This window comes from Myotis myotis, unplaced genomic scaffold (assembly GCF_014108235.1).
Source record: "Myotis myotis isolate mMyoMyo1 unplaced genomic scaffold, mMyoMyo1.p scaffold_m19_p_11, whole genome shotgun sequence".
Classification (NCBI taxonomy): domain Eukaryota; kingdom Metazoa; phylum Chordata; class Mammalia; order Chiroptera; family Vespertilionidae; genus Myotis; species Myotis myotis.
In genome coordinates, this window is record NW_023416315.1 from 75045292 (window position 1) to 75062517 (window position 17226).

Sequence of the window (17226 nt, forward strand, 5' to 3'; positions counted from 1 at the left end):
GTACGGGGATGTCATTATCATATATGGCCAGATTATAGGTAGGTTATTGGTTCTAAGTAAGTTCTTCTGCACTAAACAATTAGAGAAAACTTAGAAAAGCCTGTCAAATATTGATAATATATATATATGTATGTCACAGTATTCCAAGTAATCAGAATATATAATTTTATCTAGTCACTAATTAATAGAGATATAAATCAATTGTACTAATAGATGAATACATAATATGTTTTAGATATATTAAAATGAAAAGCAAAGACACTTTTAAAGTAGCACTAGACCAAAATATGCTTTCATATCACTGGCATTTGCTTCTGAAAGGCTAGCTCCCAGGCATTCTAGTTTGCCTACTCTAAACACAGAAGTGCAGAAGAATCTTTGGATAAAGAAAAAAGTGTCGTCCCTGCTACAAATCTTCTAGCTGGGAAAACCAAACATACCTATAAAACAATCAAGCAACTACAAAACAAAAGGTAATGAAAACTGACCTGGGTCATAATTCTGGCTCCAAGACTGACCAGCTGTGTGACTGGGGCTGGGCCTCATTCCCTTAAAGGGGAAATGAGGGCATTGAGCTGGATGCTTACAGAGGCCTTTCTTGGCTCTAAAATTCTGTAAATCTGACGCAGCACAAGACCTAAACAATAGGGCCAAACTTCATATCTACACTGAAGGGCGTTCAGAATGGAGTAGAGGGAATCACTGAAAAGCCTTTGTAAGGCATTGAATTTGAGTTAAAAGTGACAAGCATGAATTAAGCAGAAGAATCAAAGAAAAAGAATTCTAAATGATGAATTTAAATTCAATATTTCCTATTCAGAAATGACTGTCTTGCGGGATCAATACTCTTTATTATTTTTTGCTATTTTTCTTAAGAAGGGCATGAATGGTAAGAAGCAATCTCTTTCCAATCTTGCTTATTCTTGCAGAAGGAGCATGAGAAAGATTCAGGTAAGTAGAATTTCCATTTAGTTGAAAATTCTATAATATATTACCTGGTTGGCATTACCCAAACTTAAAACTTTGAAAATTTCACTTATCTCAGATAGTTGGGGGATAAAATAACTGAAAGGGGATTAACAAGAGAAAAATCTAACAGCATTAAAAATAAGTAACTTGGATAGTAATATGTGTAAAATACTATATGTGTCATATAATAGCCACTCAGCTGGTATGCAGTTGTTAAATAAATACAAATAAAAAACGCAATGCCTCCTTTTGTTGAAAGAATACACTAATGATTTTTTGCAATTACAGTGTTAGCAATTTTCAAAGGACTTTTACATACAATATTTATTTAATCTTCAGAACTATGAATGATATAAAGAAGAAAATGTTAGCTTAATTTTACTGATGAGAATACAAAAGTGGGTCTCAGAGATAAATATTCAGTTGGAAACAGGGTGTTAAAATCCAGAATTGGAAAGGGCCTTTCAAGTTCAGCTAATTTAATATCCTACCTAGTACAGAAAGTCCCACTGCAATGCTCAGCCCTTCCCCCAAAGTATAAGGAAAGGGAACACATTCTGTTCTTAAGTCAGTTGGTTCATTAGCAACTTATTCTTCATTTGGAACATGCATCTGTTGTCAGGTAATTTGCAACTAGTTGCAGTTCTGCCCACAATAGGTAGAAACAGTAAACTAAACTTTTCTGTAAGACAACCAATCCAATAAATTACCTCACTAGCTAAATGTTTTTTAATTAACAGTGAAGATGAAATTAGCTTGTCAAAGTTACTAATGAACTTTCAAATACAGCATAAACTTCTGTGTAGTCCAAGGTTTTCCAAAAAAATAAGGACAATATTGTCGTTTAAAAGTCCAGTTATTTGAATCCTTCCTGATAATAACAAGACTCTCATTAGGTTCTCTGGGACAGAAATACTATCCCTAAAGTGTACTTTTCACTGGAGAAATGGTTAAGAGCACAAGAATCTAAAATTATGGTGTAGTCCACCATTAGCGATATGGATCCTGGGAAAGTTCATCTTTGTCAGGTTCTTCATCTGTACAATGGGAATAACAAGAATTACCTACATCATAAGGTGGGTGTGGAAATAAATGGACTCATGCCTGGAAAGCACTGTCTGGTATGTAATAAAGGCTTGGCTCACACTTGCTATTACTAAGTGTTATTGCAATAAGCACCTTTTTAAATCCTACTATAAATTCGTCAGGGAGAGGCAGTTGAGGGCAATGTCTATTCCGCAATCCTTAAGTGAAAAACCATAGAAGAAATTTGTTCCCAGACTGAATATAAGGAAAACACCTGCTTCCTCCAAGAAGCTGTATATTATTTTTTTCCTTATGGACAATGAAAACCATATTAAAGAAAACACTTCATTTTGATTCAAATTTACAGACAAAATTGAATAAGTGGTTTTGACCCTACAGTCTAAGTTTGTACATTTTGATTTTCCCTCAGTTTCAATCTCTTAGGCTACATATATTTTCATTTTCCTGTTTTAACCTGTTTTTAAATGTAGTCTTATAAGCCACCTCAAATATTTTACTAAGCTAGGCAAAGGAATATGTAAATGCAAAAACTAGTCATCAAGTACACTTTCTATTGTTATCCTTACTTTATATGCTTACTTCCCGAAAGACTAATATAAATGACAGCACTTAGCAGATAGCCTTATAAGATCTTATAAAACCTCATAAAATATAATCAGTGTAAAATACCTTTATTTCTTATAGAAAGGACTATACACAGCTTTCTCTTTGCTTACATTTTGGGCCTTTTGCATGTTCGATATCATCTACTTCAATTAAATAGTTGATGATAATTTAGGGCAGGTTAATCTGCTATCTATATAATATGTATATTCTTATTGTGCAATATATATTCATATCTCTTTTATCTGTAAACAAAGTTGGTTTAAAGCAATTTTAACAGGGGTCACCTAAGACCATCGGAAAACACATATATAATTACATATTGTTTTTGTGATTAATCACTATGCTTTAATTATGTTCAATTTGTAACAATGAAAATACATCCTGCATATCAGATATTTACATTACGATTCATAACAGTAGCAACATTACAGTTATGAAGTAGCAACGAAAATAATTTTATGGTTGGGGGTCACCACAACATGAGGAACTGTATTAAAGGGTCGTGGCATTAGGAAGGTTGAGAATCACTGCTTTAAACCATTTCGTTTTTGCTCTTCCATGCAAATGACAACATTATTTCAGATGATCTATGTGTATTCTGGTTTATGAAATCTCAGGCAATCTGAGACCAAAATATCTGGGAAACATTTTGTAAAAACTCTGGGTCTGTATTTCCCAGAGGCTCAGAACAACGTGGACATCTACAAATGCTTCCCAAATGTAACCTTTAAAAAACCAAAGATAAGGCAGCATTCGGGGAGACCTGAGGCTCTGGAATTTTACTTTTTCACTGACCAAAACATAAATAAAAAGTTCCTCAAGACAAATGACCTTTAAGAAAACCTACCTGCTTTGTCTAATGTTCTAAAAAAGATTAAAATCTCATTGTCCAAAAAACATGTTGAGTTAATCAAAACAGTTTTAACAGCTGAATGAACATATGCATAAAATGTCATAATTTTATAAATGTAAGAAAGTTATTCTATCACAGACATACTATAAATGTTTTTAAATGAATTAAATGTTTAGATCAATGTAATTTCATCAATGAATTGTTATTACCAATATTTTGAAAAATAAGACAGCAGAATCTAAAATGCATTCCTTCAAAGGGCTTCTTATGCTTTTAAAAGCTGATAGAGCCCTGGCCAGTGTGGTTCAGTTGGCTGGAGCACTGTCCCGTGCACATACACCAAAAGGTCACAGGTTTGATTCCTGGTCAGGAAATCCAGGTTCAAACCACTCCATGTCCAATATGTACTGGAGGCAACTGATCAATATTTCTCTTTCACATTTATGTCTCTCTCTTCCTCCCTCCCTCTAAAATCAATTAAAAAAAAAAAACATATCTTCAGGTGAGAATTTTAAAAAATAAACAAATAAATAAAAGATTATGGTGTGTTTAGATCCAAAAGAATAAAAAAAAATGACTTGGATTCAACTAGTTTACAGGCTGGGAGTGGTTAAAGAGGAGTGGGTTATATATACAGCAAAGTGAAAAACAATTACAAAATTACATGCATATGCAATTGAAAATGAATATGACAGGTACAAAATGCAGTATTTGTTTAAGTAATATCTCAATAAACGAGGGCTCTAAATAAATGAGGGAAGGGAGAAATTAGGCACTTTCCACTTCAAAAAAGTAGTGGGAAGGCTAACTGACAGCAAGCTGGCACTGGGGACCAGGACACATTATGTCAGTCATCTTAATCCCCTGCACCTTTTACATCTAAATCTAAAGTTCTTATCTTCAAAGTATCTTTTCAGGGTGGCTGACCCTGAGGCATATTAAACCCCTGCCTTCTCAATTACAGGTTTAGTTGTGCTCTTTCTACCAAGTGCACTCATGCTAAAACCAAACACAGACTCGTGGAATTTGGAGTTTCATGGGCTCATAAAGTTCTCTGATAACACGAATTCAGATAAAAACATTCAACATCCAACATCTCCCAGAATAAGCCAAGGAGAGTAACGATAAATACTTCCAGGAACAGGAAAACAGCCTCAGAGACAGTTTATTCCAGTGGGGAATACTTAATTTTTTAAAGACTTTCTTCACAATCATGTAAAATCTACTTCCCTATAATTTTCCCTGATTCACCATATTTTGCTCTTTGCAATTCAAAGTAAAGTCTAATCTTCCCTCTGTGTGACAGCCTCACATGAGAAAAGATCTCCTGGTTTTGTCTTTATCTTCTCTTTGTTAAATACCCTCAATTAGATCAATGGTTGTTCAGAGCCTTCACATTCTATTCACTCTTACGGGCATGACAGTCTTATCGCCCTTGTCTAGAAAGCTATCATGAGAGTCTCCTTAATGCTTGCTGAAATCCGGCTGCCATATCTATGGCAGTTCCCTGACTTTGCAGCCACTGAACTCTATTACAGAAAGAAACTGAGGACTCGGCCATCTTCCCCTTTTTAAAATGACACCACATTCTTCTGCAGATCACTGCTTTAAGTGCCGCAATTTTTAAAACTATTGTTACCTCTCAGTTATACCAAGTGATTTTACCAAGAACACTTTCTTTCCCTCTAGTTAATAAGAATGAAGGACAAAGGAAATCAAAAGTGAACCAAAGGGGGTTCATCTATAAAGGCATTTCAAAGGTGCAATTTGAATCTTATCACACATAAGGTAACAATAAAAGAATTGGAAGTATATTGAAATGTATTTCTTAGACTTCAGAATTATGAATATGGATTAGAAGTCAGGAGATGTGAGTTTCCCAGTAATTTTTCTAAGGTCCAAACCTGGAAGCCCCTTATTAACTCGCTAACTCAGCCTCTTGCCTTCTGGATCATCCCTCTGGGATGCTGTCTTCTCTGGTTCAGTAATCTGGTTCCGCTACCTCCAAGAGAATAACCTGTAGATCCATGACCCTAACCCTGATTCCTGTCCAGACCTAAAGGTTTAACGTTCTAACTCTACAAAAATGTACCTTTAGCAAATCAAAATCAACATTTCCTAAAATTCATCTCCACTTCTCTTCAGTCTCTGCTGGTTTCTCCAACTGTGGTCTGTATCTTGGTCTATCTTGGTCAATGGTATTCACCGAATCATTTTTAACTCTATTTCCCCCTTATTTCCCCTGCCCTAACATAATCAAATACGACATCCTGCTAGTTACAACTTCTTGATTTTTCTCAAATCTGCACTTCCTTTTCCATACCCACTAAAAATGTTTCACTCCTGTTCTCTTCCAACCACAAACACTCTCCTACACAAAGATTGAGCTCAAGTATTTTGCATATTTTTGAAAAACCAATAGTTTATTTTGACATTCTACATATGTTAATGTGGCAACTCCTATACCTTTTTCATACTCTATCATTTCATCTTATAGTTCAGTAAGAGATAAATAGTACAAACCCTCAGAAAACCCTACTAAAACCCTACAAGTTTCTTGGGTGATGGAAGAAATACGAACAGCAAAGGAAGGTCTGTGTTCATGGAGACCCAAAAGATCAAAGGCTGACCCACCATGAAAAAACAGAAGGGCTACGTCTTGGAATAGAAAAAGTGGTTAGAGGAAGTTGGTTCCTTGGCACTCTGCCACCTACCTTCAGACTAGGTCACCTGCTCAACCAAAAGCTGCCTGCCTTCATGTTAGTGCTCAACTCTGCATAATCCCAACCAAAACCACTTACAAACTGTGTACTCTTCAGCTGGGAACACTAGAAGCCCAACCCAGACAAAAACCAATTTCTTTTTGCTATCCTAGGTCTCTCTCAAGCTCTAAGTTTATACGCTCCATGGTGTGCCAGTCAGCTGGCAACTGGCCATAAACTAATCTCTCATATGGTTCTTGTGGTAATAGTGAATTGATACTTAGAGAAGGGACTGCAATTTAATTTGGTTCATATTTATACCTCATCTGCTCTCTCATCTAGTTTATAAATTCCTGTGGGCAAAATTATGTATTAAACAGTTTTAATCTTCAAAAGACTTTATACATTGTAGGCACACACAAAAATAGTTGTTGACAGGGTTTCTCCTTCAAATAAATGTGTTGATAATAAATTATATGTGCTAGCATGAAAAATTATCTCAGACTCTATTTCTGAAACTACTAAAAAATCAGACACAAAAAAAAGCACATGCATATGAATCATCTTACTTCAGAACACGTGGGTGTGAATCTGAAAACAGAAGTATACTGCAAGTAGAAACCACAAAGGAAATTAATGTTAAAATAACTCTTCATAGTTTCTACTTAGCGAACCCTAAGTAATTAGATTTATAATCTAGAAAATATGACTCAACTTCAAAACGTAAGGCTGAACGCTTACCTCAGGGTATGTACACTGTTAAAAAATATATAGGAAAAGTTTAAGTAACTTCAGTAAAGTGTTAATGCAAAGGGGTCAGAGAGGGAACAAAGAGAGAGACAGGGAGCAAAAGGAGAGAGAGAGAGAGAGAGAGAGAGAAGCATCCAAAACACTGGTGCATAAGCATCAACTGATCAAAACACAGGACAAGGTGCAGCATCTTTAATCCTGATTAAACAAGTCACCCAAGTTAAACTGTCCACATTTAGAATTTAGTCAGTGCTGAACCCGTGCTCCTTTAATACAAACTGAACACAGACTTTTGGAAATAAAAACATAAAATTCATATCCCTTGCCTTTACAAAGTAGAATAATTACAGTCAACTCAGAAAGACAATTTGGTTGTTTTTTCTCTTTTTTTGTTGTTGTTCTAGTAATTTTCCATTTGCAAATGGCATAATTTTAGATTGTGTCAATTTGTTTCCATAATTTTCTCTAATCCTTTATTATCATAAAAATACAATGCTACTGCTCTGGCCAGAATGGTTCAGTTGGTTGGGCATCATCCCATGTATCTAAAAGTCACAGGCTCCATTCCCAGTCAGGGCACATACCCAGGTTGAGGTTTCGATCCCTAGTCGGGGTATGTGCAGGAAGGAGGCAATCAGTTGATGTTTCTCGCTCACATAGATATTTCTCTCTCTCTCTCCCTCCCCGCTTCTTCTCTCTCTAAAATCAATACAATGTATTTTTAAAAAATTACAAAGCTACTAAAATAATTGCACACTGTTATTAGACCTTTCCATGAAATCACTTCAACAAAATCCAGGAAATAAGGTTGAAAGAAACAGGCAAGTCCCTTACACACCCAAAAATTCCACAGCTTCCCCAGGAGCCCTGTAAAGGTCACTCAATTATATATATTAAATCCTTGAATGTGAACTAATCAGACAAGGCCAGCAAGGCATGATTGTTGCTGGCCAGAAACCTTAACCCACAGCACTTGTGGTTTCTTTGGCTTCCCAAGCAGCCTGAACACAAGGTCAGTTAAGCACATGCGCACTCTTCCCACACATGCATGATCCTCCTCCCCACTGCTACCACCTTGCCAACCTCCAACCCTGCACAAACTTTAAAACTCCATTCTATTGCCCTAGCCGACTTGGCTCAGTGGATAGAGAGTCAGCCTGCAGACTAAGGGGTCCCAGGTTCAATTCCGGCCAAAGGCACATGCGTGGGTTGCGGGCTCGATCCCCAGTAGGGGGCGTGCGGGAGGCAGCCAATCAATGATTCTCTCTCATCATTGATGTTTCCATCTCTCTCTCCTTCTCCCTTCCTCTCTGAAATCAATAAAGAAATATATTTTAAAAAATAAAAATAAAACTCCATTCTATTTTCTTCCATTCCTAAGCTCCTGTGTGCTCCTTGCTGAGAGGCAATCAACTGCCCTGATCATGTCCACTAAAAATTCATGCCACTCATTCTCAGCTAAGCCCTCAGTGTAACTGAGCAGCCTTGTTTGCCCCAGATTGAATCCCTCCTGAATTCTTCATTTTTCTAGATCTTTTCTACACATCTCAAGTTCCTTGTCTCATCCTAACCCCCTTAAATATTCTTTCTCATATCTAATTTTCTCTAGATTATCACTCAGACTTTTCTCTCAACCCCATTTCAAAGGGGAACATTGCCAGCATTCCTAAGAATGGTCCCTTCATCTCATTCCTTACCAGAATTCCACTCTCACTTAAAAAACATCTACCGAGCCACTGCTCCACTCCATGCAATTTCACCTTTAATCTCTCTCTAGCCCTGGCTTTCTTTCTATTAGCGTGTGATGAGCATGTTCAAAATCTATGCATCCAAAAGAAGCCCTCTGTACACTTTGTTTCTTCTTTAAAACACCACAACTCTCTCATCTTCCATGACCACTAAACACCCAGTGCTTCTGTGACCAATCCTAATAGATGCTTCTGTATTATTTTCCTTCTCCTCCCTAAGGTATAGTCATTCCCCCAAATATGGACCTCAGTCCTCTCTTTCACTCTTGTGGGAATCCATCAGCTACCTGGCGATGAACTCTTTTGATCCTGACCCTCACCACTCTCCTAGTTACAAATTCCCTTTTTCAATGGCCTCCTCTTATCATGGCTAGGATAAGTTCTGTGGAACCAAAATGATCAAAGAAGACGCAACAGCTACTCCTACATTTCCACTCAAGCTGAAAAGTAAACCTACAGATGACCTTAAATTTCACCATCTCCCATATTAAATAATTTGCCCAACCATATCAACTCAATTCAATATGATTTGGATACTGTGATCAGTTTTAGGAAATTGAAAGATGGATAAGTAAAGAACAATGCCCTCTCAGGCTCTCACAGCTAGGTAGAGCTCCTACTTTTGCTACTGTTCTTAAATCTGGTTTCTCAATTCCAGTCCCACTGGGAGAACTGTTCAGGGCATTATAACATCCCCCTGAATAATCACTGCCTTCACTCTTGCGTCTCCCTCCAAAATCATCCTTTGAATTGCTATCCGATTTATTTTCTTAAAAGCCCTATGTTGGTTCTGTCCTTCCCATTTTCAAGAACTTCTAAGGGCCTACTGACCACTGCCTAGGGAAAGAATATACAAACTCCTCAACAGGAAAATCAGGACTATCTCAAAATGACTTTAACCTATCTTTACAGCTTTACCTCACTCTCTGTTCCTTCACACAATCCATACTATACACCTTCTTAGTGAAGTATTTAGCATTCTGTAATAATCCCCTCCAAGCCTTGCTTTTAATTACCCCTCTCCACAGAGCTGAGTCTTATGGCCATGCTTCTTGCTCAAACTCAAACTAACATTTCCTTGAGGTTTTTCCAAAGGCCCCAGCTAGAGATGCTTTCTGTCCCATGTTCTGCCATCACACTTTCTTTGTGCCTCTATTATAGCACCATCAGTCTATTTGTATTATAGGTATGTGTGAATATATGTATTTCGCCCATCATTCTGCAAGTGCTAGGTTTCATTCGTCAATCTGATTCTCTGGGTACGTGTCATATATCAGGGTTCATTCATTCTCTCTCTCCCTTCCTTTCCCTCTCTCTCTAGAAAAATGATAGATGATAGACAGATAGATGATATATGATAGATAGATAGATAGATAGATAGATAGATAGATAGATAGATAGATAGATCCTGAACATTTATAGAGCATCTCAGTAGGGTAGAAATCACCAATGTAAAGTGAAACAAAAAGGATATGATAGAGATGCAAATCAATATTAAATTAAACCTCTATACAAATGCCCTGAGTTACAAACACACATATAAATACTTTTCCTATTCCCATCCCCCACCCTGTTCCTTTTCATTGCCTTTTGCTGCCCTGACTCACACTTATTCTGGACAGCAATCAAACCCTCCATTTACCCAATCATTTGTTCAACAAATATGTATTAGACCTGTTTCAAGGTTAGTAGTACTACCTACCTAACTCAAGATTTTACCCCATCATCTCTTTCCTTAACATGCTAGCCACCAGATCAGCTCATATCATGCTATCCCCTAGAACTTTTTTCCATGGTTCTCAGCTCAAACAGTTTAACCTTTCCAAACACTGTCTTAAATTTAAAGGCATCTTCTTTAATCACTTCCTTCCTCCCTCCCACCTTCCCCTCTTAGGTTTGGTTTTGTTTTTGTTTTTTTTCCCCAGCTACATCCTCTTCTTACCCATGTGATTCTTTTTCTTAGCAAAAGGCAAGTAAATATGCCTAGCTGATAAGCCTTACAGTTCTGTAACTATACTTACAAAATACACATTAGTTCCTCTAGACATAAAAAGGAATTGGGAGTGTAAGTTCTAAGGTGCTTGAAAATGCCCCTAAATTATCTTCCAAATCTAGACAAGTTTCTATAGTTTTCTAATTAAGCCTGTCCTTGCTCAAGCTCCTATATTCAAAAGTATTTCAAAACAGTTTCTATTCAACTTAGTTTTATTTTGGGTTATTTATATTTGTTTGCCAGTATAATTGTCTCTAAGATTTGTCATTATAAACATATAAAACTAAATAAAAGTTAATTCCAACAATCTTTTGAGATTTATAATGGAACTGAATATACTTTAGCACTCTATTTCTATGAGAAAAGATAGTCCGGGTTCCAAAATTCCAACTCACAAATGACAACAGCTCATGTACAAATTAGGGATTTATTTCCTTATTATTCCATAAAACTGGAATCAGTGGCAGGACAAGAATATCTACTGAGGTGGTAGAAGAAAGTAGTAACAAATCTATTTACCTACTTATTTTTATTTCATTGTTTTAAATTTTTATTTATGTCTTTTTTGCTAATGTTCAAAACATGTTCGTATTCAGTACATATAATTTTGAAAATAAAATCTTTTGAGGATGACTTCTCAGAACTATTTATTAATTAGAGTATGTGATGAAAGTGCTGGAACACAAATAGGAAATATATATGTACATGGAGTGATATGATTTAAAGTCTGGAACTTGAAAAGGGAACTTTTTAAGAGTTTTTTTAAGTTTTTCCATTAAAAGAATACTTTTTAAAAATCTATTTCTACAAATAAAAGCCTCTAAAACAATGACTATCAACTAGAAATAAAGAGCACCTGCAACTTGTAAAAAAATGCAGATTATTGAGTCTTCCACCAGGAAATTCGGAGATCATAATGCCAGTGGCCTTGAGATTAGGATAGTATCTCAACACTATTGGCATTCGTGGCCAGATCATTCTTTGCTGTAAGGGGCTGTCCTGTCTGTGCATTGTAAGATGTTTAGCATCATCCCTGTCCTCTACCCACTAGATGCCAGGATCACCCACCCCATTCCTGGCTATGACCACAAAACCTGTCTCCAGTCTTCGACAATTGTCTCCTAGAGGGCATAATCTTCCGCAATTGAGAGCCAGAGACTGAAGTTACCCAAACATGACACACTTTGAGAAATACCACCCTTAATCAAAAGGATAAAATAATATGACAAAAAGTAGAAGAATAAATATATTATAAGCATACATTGGGTACAGTGAAATAAACAGGCTTCTCAGAAAGCAAATCTGATTAGCCACTATAAACTCCTGACAACTCAGCTATGCTTCTAAGTCAAATCTCTTCTCATGTAATTTCAACTTGAAGATTTTCTCCCTAGCTTCTATTTTAAATTATTTTTAATTAACTTCACTGGCATTTTGCATCCTGCTATGAAAAGTCCGCCTAATAATCTCAGAGGACTCTCCCAGGAGAGAAGAGTGCATTAAATCACACATTATCACATTAAAGTATATCCCAGCACTCCAGCCCAACAGTCTTAAGTCTTGACAAATGCAATGAGGATGGGAACAGGCTCAAGTGATTCACAGTATCCAAACCCCATTATCTTTAATTCATCCATCTGTAGGGAAAAGTTGTATTGATTCTCTGCTTCAACCACATTTATCACCATGACATATAATATACTTTACAATTTGTGCTTCCACCCTCGTTTCTAATGACTGTGTATGAGACCTTGGGCAAGTCACTTAAATTCTCCGGGCATCCTTTCCAAAAAGTGAGCCAGTTAAACTAAATTATTTCTAAAGAACCTTCTAGTTACAAGTTGCAAATTTATGAATGAAGTACTTAATTACTAGTAAAAGGCTCTTTTCAACTATCGCTATTCTAGTAACTATAGCACCAATAAAACAACTACTTATATTTTCAATGTTGATAGCAAAATGAATTTTAAGATGCTTAATCCAAAACAATAAAAATGACAATTGGATGAACCATGTTTACAAGATCCATTCTCTCTTAAAACACAAATAAATTTGACCCAGATTGTCCTTCACCTATCAAGATACTTAAGACAGGGATTTTGCATAAGATGGCAAATCAAATCAATCTTTCAGAAGTTAGTCACAAATAGGGAAATGGTTTAAAATTGTACCTTTACTTTTTTATTCTCTACTAGAGGCCCGGTGCATGAAATTCGTGCACAGGTAGGGTCCCTAGGCCTGGCTGGTGATCAGGGCCGATCAGGGCCTTCAGGCTGCTGGCCGGGGCCTCCCTTCCCTGGCTGCCAGCTGCTGGCCGGGGCCTTCCTTCATCCCGCACCACCCCCTGGTGGTCAGCACTCATCATAGCAACTGATTGAACTCCCGGTCTCCCGGTCAAACTCCTGCGGGGACAATTTGCATGTTAGGCTTTTATATAGAGAAATAACAGAGATCACAAATCAGCTGCTTAGAGGCCATTTCCAGCCTGCAGGTGTGGTTGTTTTGCTTGGTTTAGACAATAATTGTATTTAATTAGTTGCCAACCCTTAAAAAGGAAGCTATGATACATAAAAATCCACATTTCTGGTATCTTGTGGAACACTGAAAATTATTTTTTTATCTTTATCGTTGAAAGTATTACAGATGTCCCTTTTTTTCCCCCCGTTGGCCCCTTCTAGCCCTCACCACCCCCTGCCCCAAGTCGTCTCGGCCCCACTGACTGCGTCCATGAGTTATGCATATATGAAAATAAGTTACTTGGTTAATCTCTTCCCACCCACCTTCCCTCTGAGGTTCCAAAGTCTGTTCCATGCTTCTGTTTCTGGATCTATTTTGTTCATCAGTTTATTTTGTGCTTTAGATTCCACATAAGATGAGATCATGTGATACTTGTCTTCCTCTGACTGGCTTATTGTGGGGAAATATTAACCCAAATGACAAAGATGAGCTGGAGGTGAAAAGTACCTCCTCCTGGCCCCTGCGCTCTTCAGGGGCCCACAATCCCCACTGCTCCCTATCTTCTGATACCCATCCTGGTTCCCTCTTACAGACTGGAGTATATGAGCTTATGTCCTTGCTCTGTAACAATTTTCAAAATGCATAGAAAATATTTTTAATGCTTTCAAAGCAATAGAATTTTGCTCGTAGAATCACAGAGAAAGGGTAGATATTTTAAAGAGACAGAGCTATGCTCGCAATAAGGAAAACCTTCATATAATGCTATTGTTGAAGGTATTGCAGATGTCCCCTTTTTTTCCATGTAGAATGCACTACACTGTAGGTTTCTAACTAACAACCTAAAAGAGTGTAAAAAGGAATTCTAGAGTTGAGGGGAAGTTCAGACTAGAGAACCCCCTAAAATTACCTTCAACTTTACCGTTGTCTATCTTTGGTCAGTAGTATAGAGTTCATATGCATAGGTCATAATATCAGATGTCTTCATACATATATTTAATTTTGCAAAAGACATTGTGTTTTATAAAACATTCCATTTTTCTCACTGATTTTAATATATCGTTCTAAAATTAATTTCAATTAACTAAGCAGTCACATCCTACCAGAGAATTATTAAGCTATTCTTCAGGAAAGATAAAAAAGGACTTAAGGAAAAGAATTCAAGGAAGGGCTAAAGAGTTGAGTTGCCTGCTAGTAAGCCTTCTTCACCAGTGTGTTTACCAGTAAAATCAACCTAGCCAGGGAAGCCTTCATCTTGCAGCTTTTTCCCTACCCACTCTCTTCAACAAATGTTTTCTTTCAGTACACCTTATGAAATCTGCCTGAGACCCAGTATTTTAACAAGATCCTGATCATTTTATTTTTTTAAAAAATCAACTTTCCCTTCTATTTACAATTAAATTGATACCTATTTAAAAGGATGCTGTGATTCAAAGTAAAACTAATTTAAAAAGCAATTTTGTTGCTTAAGTTAAGCCAATTTTCAGTTAAAATCTAACCCAAGAGTTTCCACACTGATACTGTGTGTGTTGTCTGAAGCCAACATTATTCTTCAGACCATTCTAGATGCCTGCTTCTTAACGTCAGATCATGTGATACCTTACAGCATTATGTCTGCACAATTACATCAAGTATCACTGGAGGGTCTTTTAGGTGATTTTTAAAATGCCTACTATTAAAGTTGGACATGGTAAACATCAAAAAAAAATCCCAAATCCATCGTTTTTCTAGTGTTTGATGCTGATTTTTGACACAAGTAAGCATTATTTAACAATAGTGATTAACAGCTGAGCTGTGAACATAAAAAGCCCATCAATGAGTCTCTGACTACAGGGGACCTGCCTAAGGGCAGGAAAATGATTGTGTTGGCAATCCAACGCCTAAAACAGGGGCTGCTTCTGGAAAACTGGTGTTTCATTCTACTTCTCTCATCTTCTCATATTTTATCTGTTTAGAAAAAAAATGACTTCCCGTTTAGAAGCAAAAAAAAAAAATGATAAACATAATTCAATATAACACCCTGAATGCCAGAGCATTTTGAATCAGCCATGGATGTTTTCTGCTCTTACCTACTGAAGGTTCAACATTCACTTCTTTACCAATTTGTGCTGCCTTTAAAATAATATGCCAAAGACCCCACTCCATTACTGTTGGGGGGAGGGAGGTACCAGATAGTCTTAAAATCAAGAGTATAAAGTAGGTTTTTGAGCTCTGGAAAGTTATTGAGTTCATGTCAATATCAAAAAATCTTTACATAAGAACCACCCTAAGATGAAAATACATCAGGAGGAGTAAGGTCCTTGCTCTTTCGTGGTCGCCTATGAAAACCTGTTGTTACCTTGAAGAAGAGAAAGACAACCTGGCCTGTTTACAAGCTCGCTATGGGGGCTTCTCAGAAACAAGAGAGCTTTTTTTTCTCAGAACGTCTGTACATGTTAACACTTCGTAAGAACACAGAGGACTTATTTCATTCCTGGAAAGTGTGTCTTTAAAGAATATTTATTTTCAAACACAAGTTATTGAAAACGTATATATGAGCCATTCCCAAGTGACTGGTCGCAGAAACCTGGAGTATAAACCCAGGTGCAGAGGGGCCCCAAGAAACAGCAAGATGAGGGAACGCATGCGTGCGCAGAGCGCGCAGGAGGCCGGAGCTGATGAGGACATGAGAACTGGAGAGACGCGGGGAGAACTGCTTCAGATCTCACACCTTCGAGGCCCCTCAACGCAAAGCTTAAGAAAGAAGCAACCCGGCCATCCCGCGGCTCGGCAGCCAAAGAAGGGGGAGTGGAGGGACCAGGGATCCCGCCCTCTCATCCGGAGCTGGTCTGGGGCAGGAATCCCGGAGAACTGGCTCTGCGCACCGAACCCCGTGCAGAAGTGCACAACTGCCAGCGGGCATGTGCCCTGGCCGCACCCCGTCCACACACACACACACACACACACACACACACACACACCCCACTCCATACATGTGCGAACACACTGTACAAAGCAACAACAACAACAAAACAAGGAGGCTTGCAAGTTGCGAGCGCGCACTCACCCCGGGCCGGGGCGCCCAGGCGGCCCTCGCCAGCTTCGGCCCCCGGTCGGGGCCCCGGACCCAGGGCTTCGCCGGCGTCGGACATGGGCCGCTCCGCCGACGGCCGCCTAGCTGGCCGCCCCGCCGGGCGCAGGGAGCGGGCTGCTTCTGGAGGGAAAGGAGCTGCTGCAGAAACGCGCGCCACCCCGCACCCCCCCGTCCCTCCCCCGGACCCCACCCCGGGAAGTTTTGATTTGAAACCAGGAGAAGAGCGGATCGCCGGCCAGCTGACCGCAGCGCAGTCTCAGGAAGTTGCTGGGGGGCTGGGGAAAGGGGGGTCCCGGGGGAGAGGGGAGTGGATTTAGGAGAAACTCCAGGGGAAGGACCAAGCCCTGTCCTCCGGGCCCGGGAGACCACCACCACCTACCTCGGCATCCTCCCACCCACAACTCGGCCCCAGCCCGTTTCTCCTCCTCTTCCGCCCGGAAAAGTTAGCGAGGCTCCGGCCGAGCTCGCAGCTCGCCCCGGGGGCCCGGCGGTGGGGGCGGAGCGGCCACGGGCCGGGGCTGCCCCCGGGCTCCGGCCCCGCCTCCCCGCGGCTCCCGGTCCCTCGGCGCCCGCCTTTCCCCCGTCCTCCACGCCGGCCTCCCCAGCGCTTCCTCGTCGGCCGCCTTTCATCACATCCGGACGGAGGGAGCCTGGGGCACTTGGCCCGCGGCCCCGACCCGGCCGGCCGCGCGCTCCTTGCGCCCCACTCCGTCTGGGTCAGGAGGCCGACGCCGGGGCAGAGCGGGGTTCCTCCGCAGGTTAGGGAAAGGGCTGGATCCGCGGGTCCCGGCTGCCCCTGAGTAGTTCCCCCACCCCTTTGCACCCCACACCCCACCCCAGCCATCCCACCCCCAGTCTCCCAACTACTCTTCCCAGCACAGCCCCAGGACAGCTGAAGGTCTGGGAATGCCAGGGACGTAGAAACTGGAAACTGGGGGAGGGGAATGAAACTTTGGTGGAATGAAGTATGGTTGTTGTGTCACCTTGACCCCTAGCTGTATAATCAGAGTTGCAGAGTCTCATTGTACAAT

At 39.5% G+C, this 17226-nt stretch overlaps 1 protein-coding gene across 2 annotated transcripts in view; it reads right to left on the reverse strand.

Moving 5' to 3' along the window:
* Nucleotides 1-16877, reverse strand: part of MDFIC (MyoD family inhibitor domain containing) — an 87456-nt gene extending 70579 nt beyond the window's left edge. Inside the window, exons 1-2 of one of the 2 annotated variants that reach the window (XM_036328923.1) lie at nt 16575-16877; nt 16169-16312 (exon numbers count right to left, since the gene is read on the reverse strand). In XM_036328923.1, the coding sequence (XP_036184816.1) occupies nt 16169-16253 (85 nt within the window). In that variant the 5' untranslated portion in view covers nt 16254-16312; nt 16575-16877. Of the gene's footprint in view, nt 1-16168; nt 16316-16574 lie in introns of both variants that reach the window. The other variant, XM_036328922.1, reaches the window with a different exon arrangement.
* Between the last annotated feature and the right edge of the window lie 349 nt (nt 16878-17226).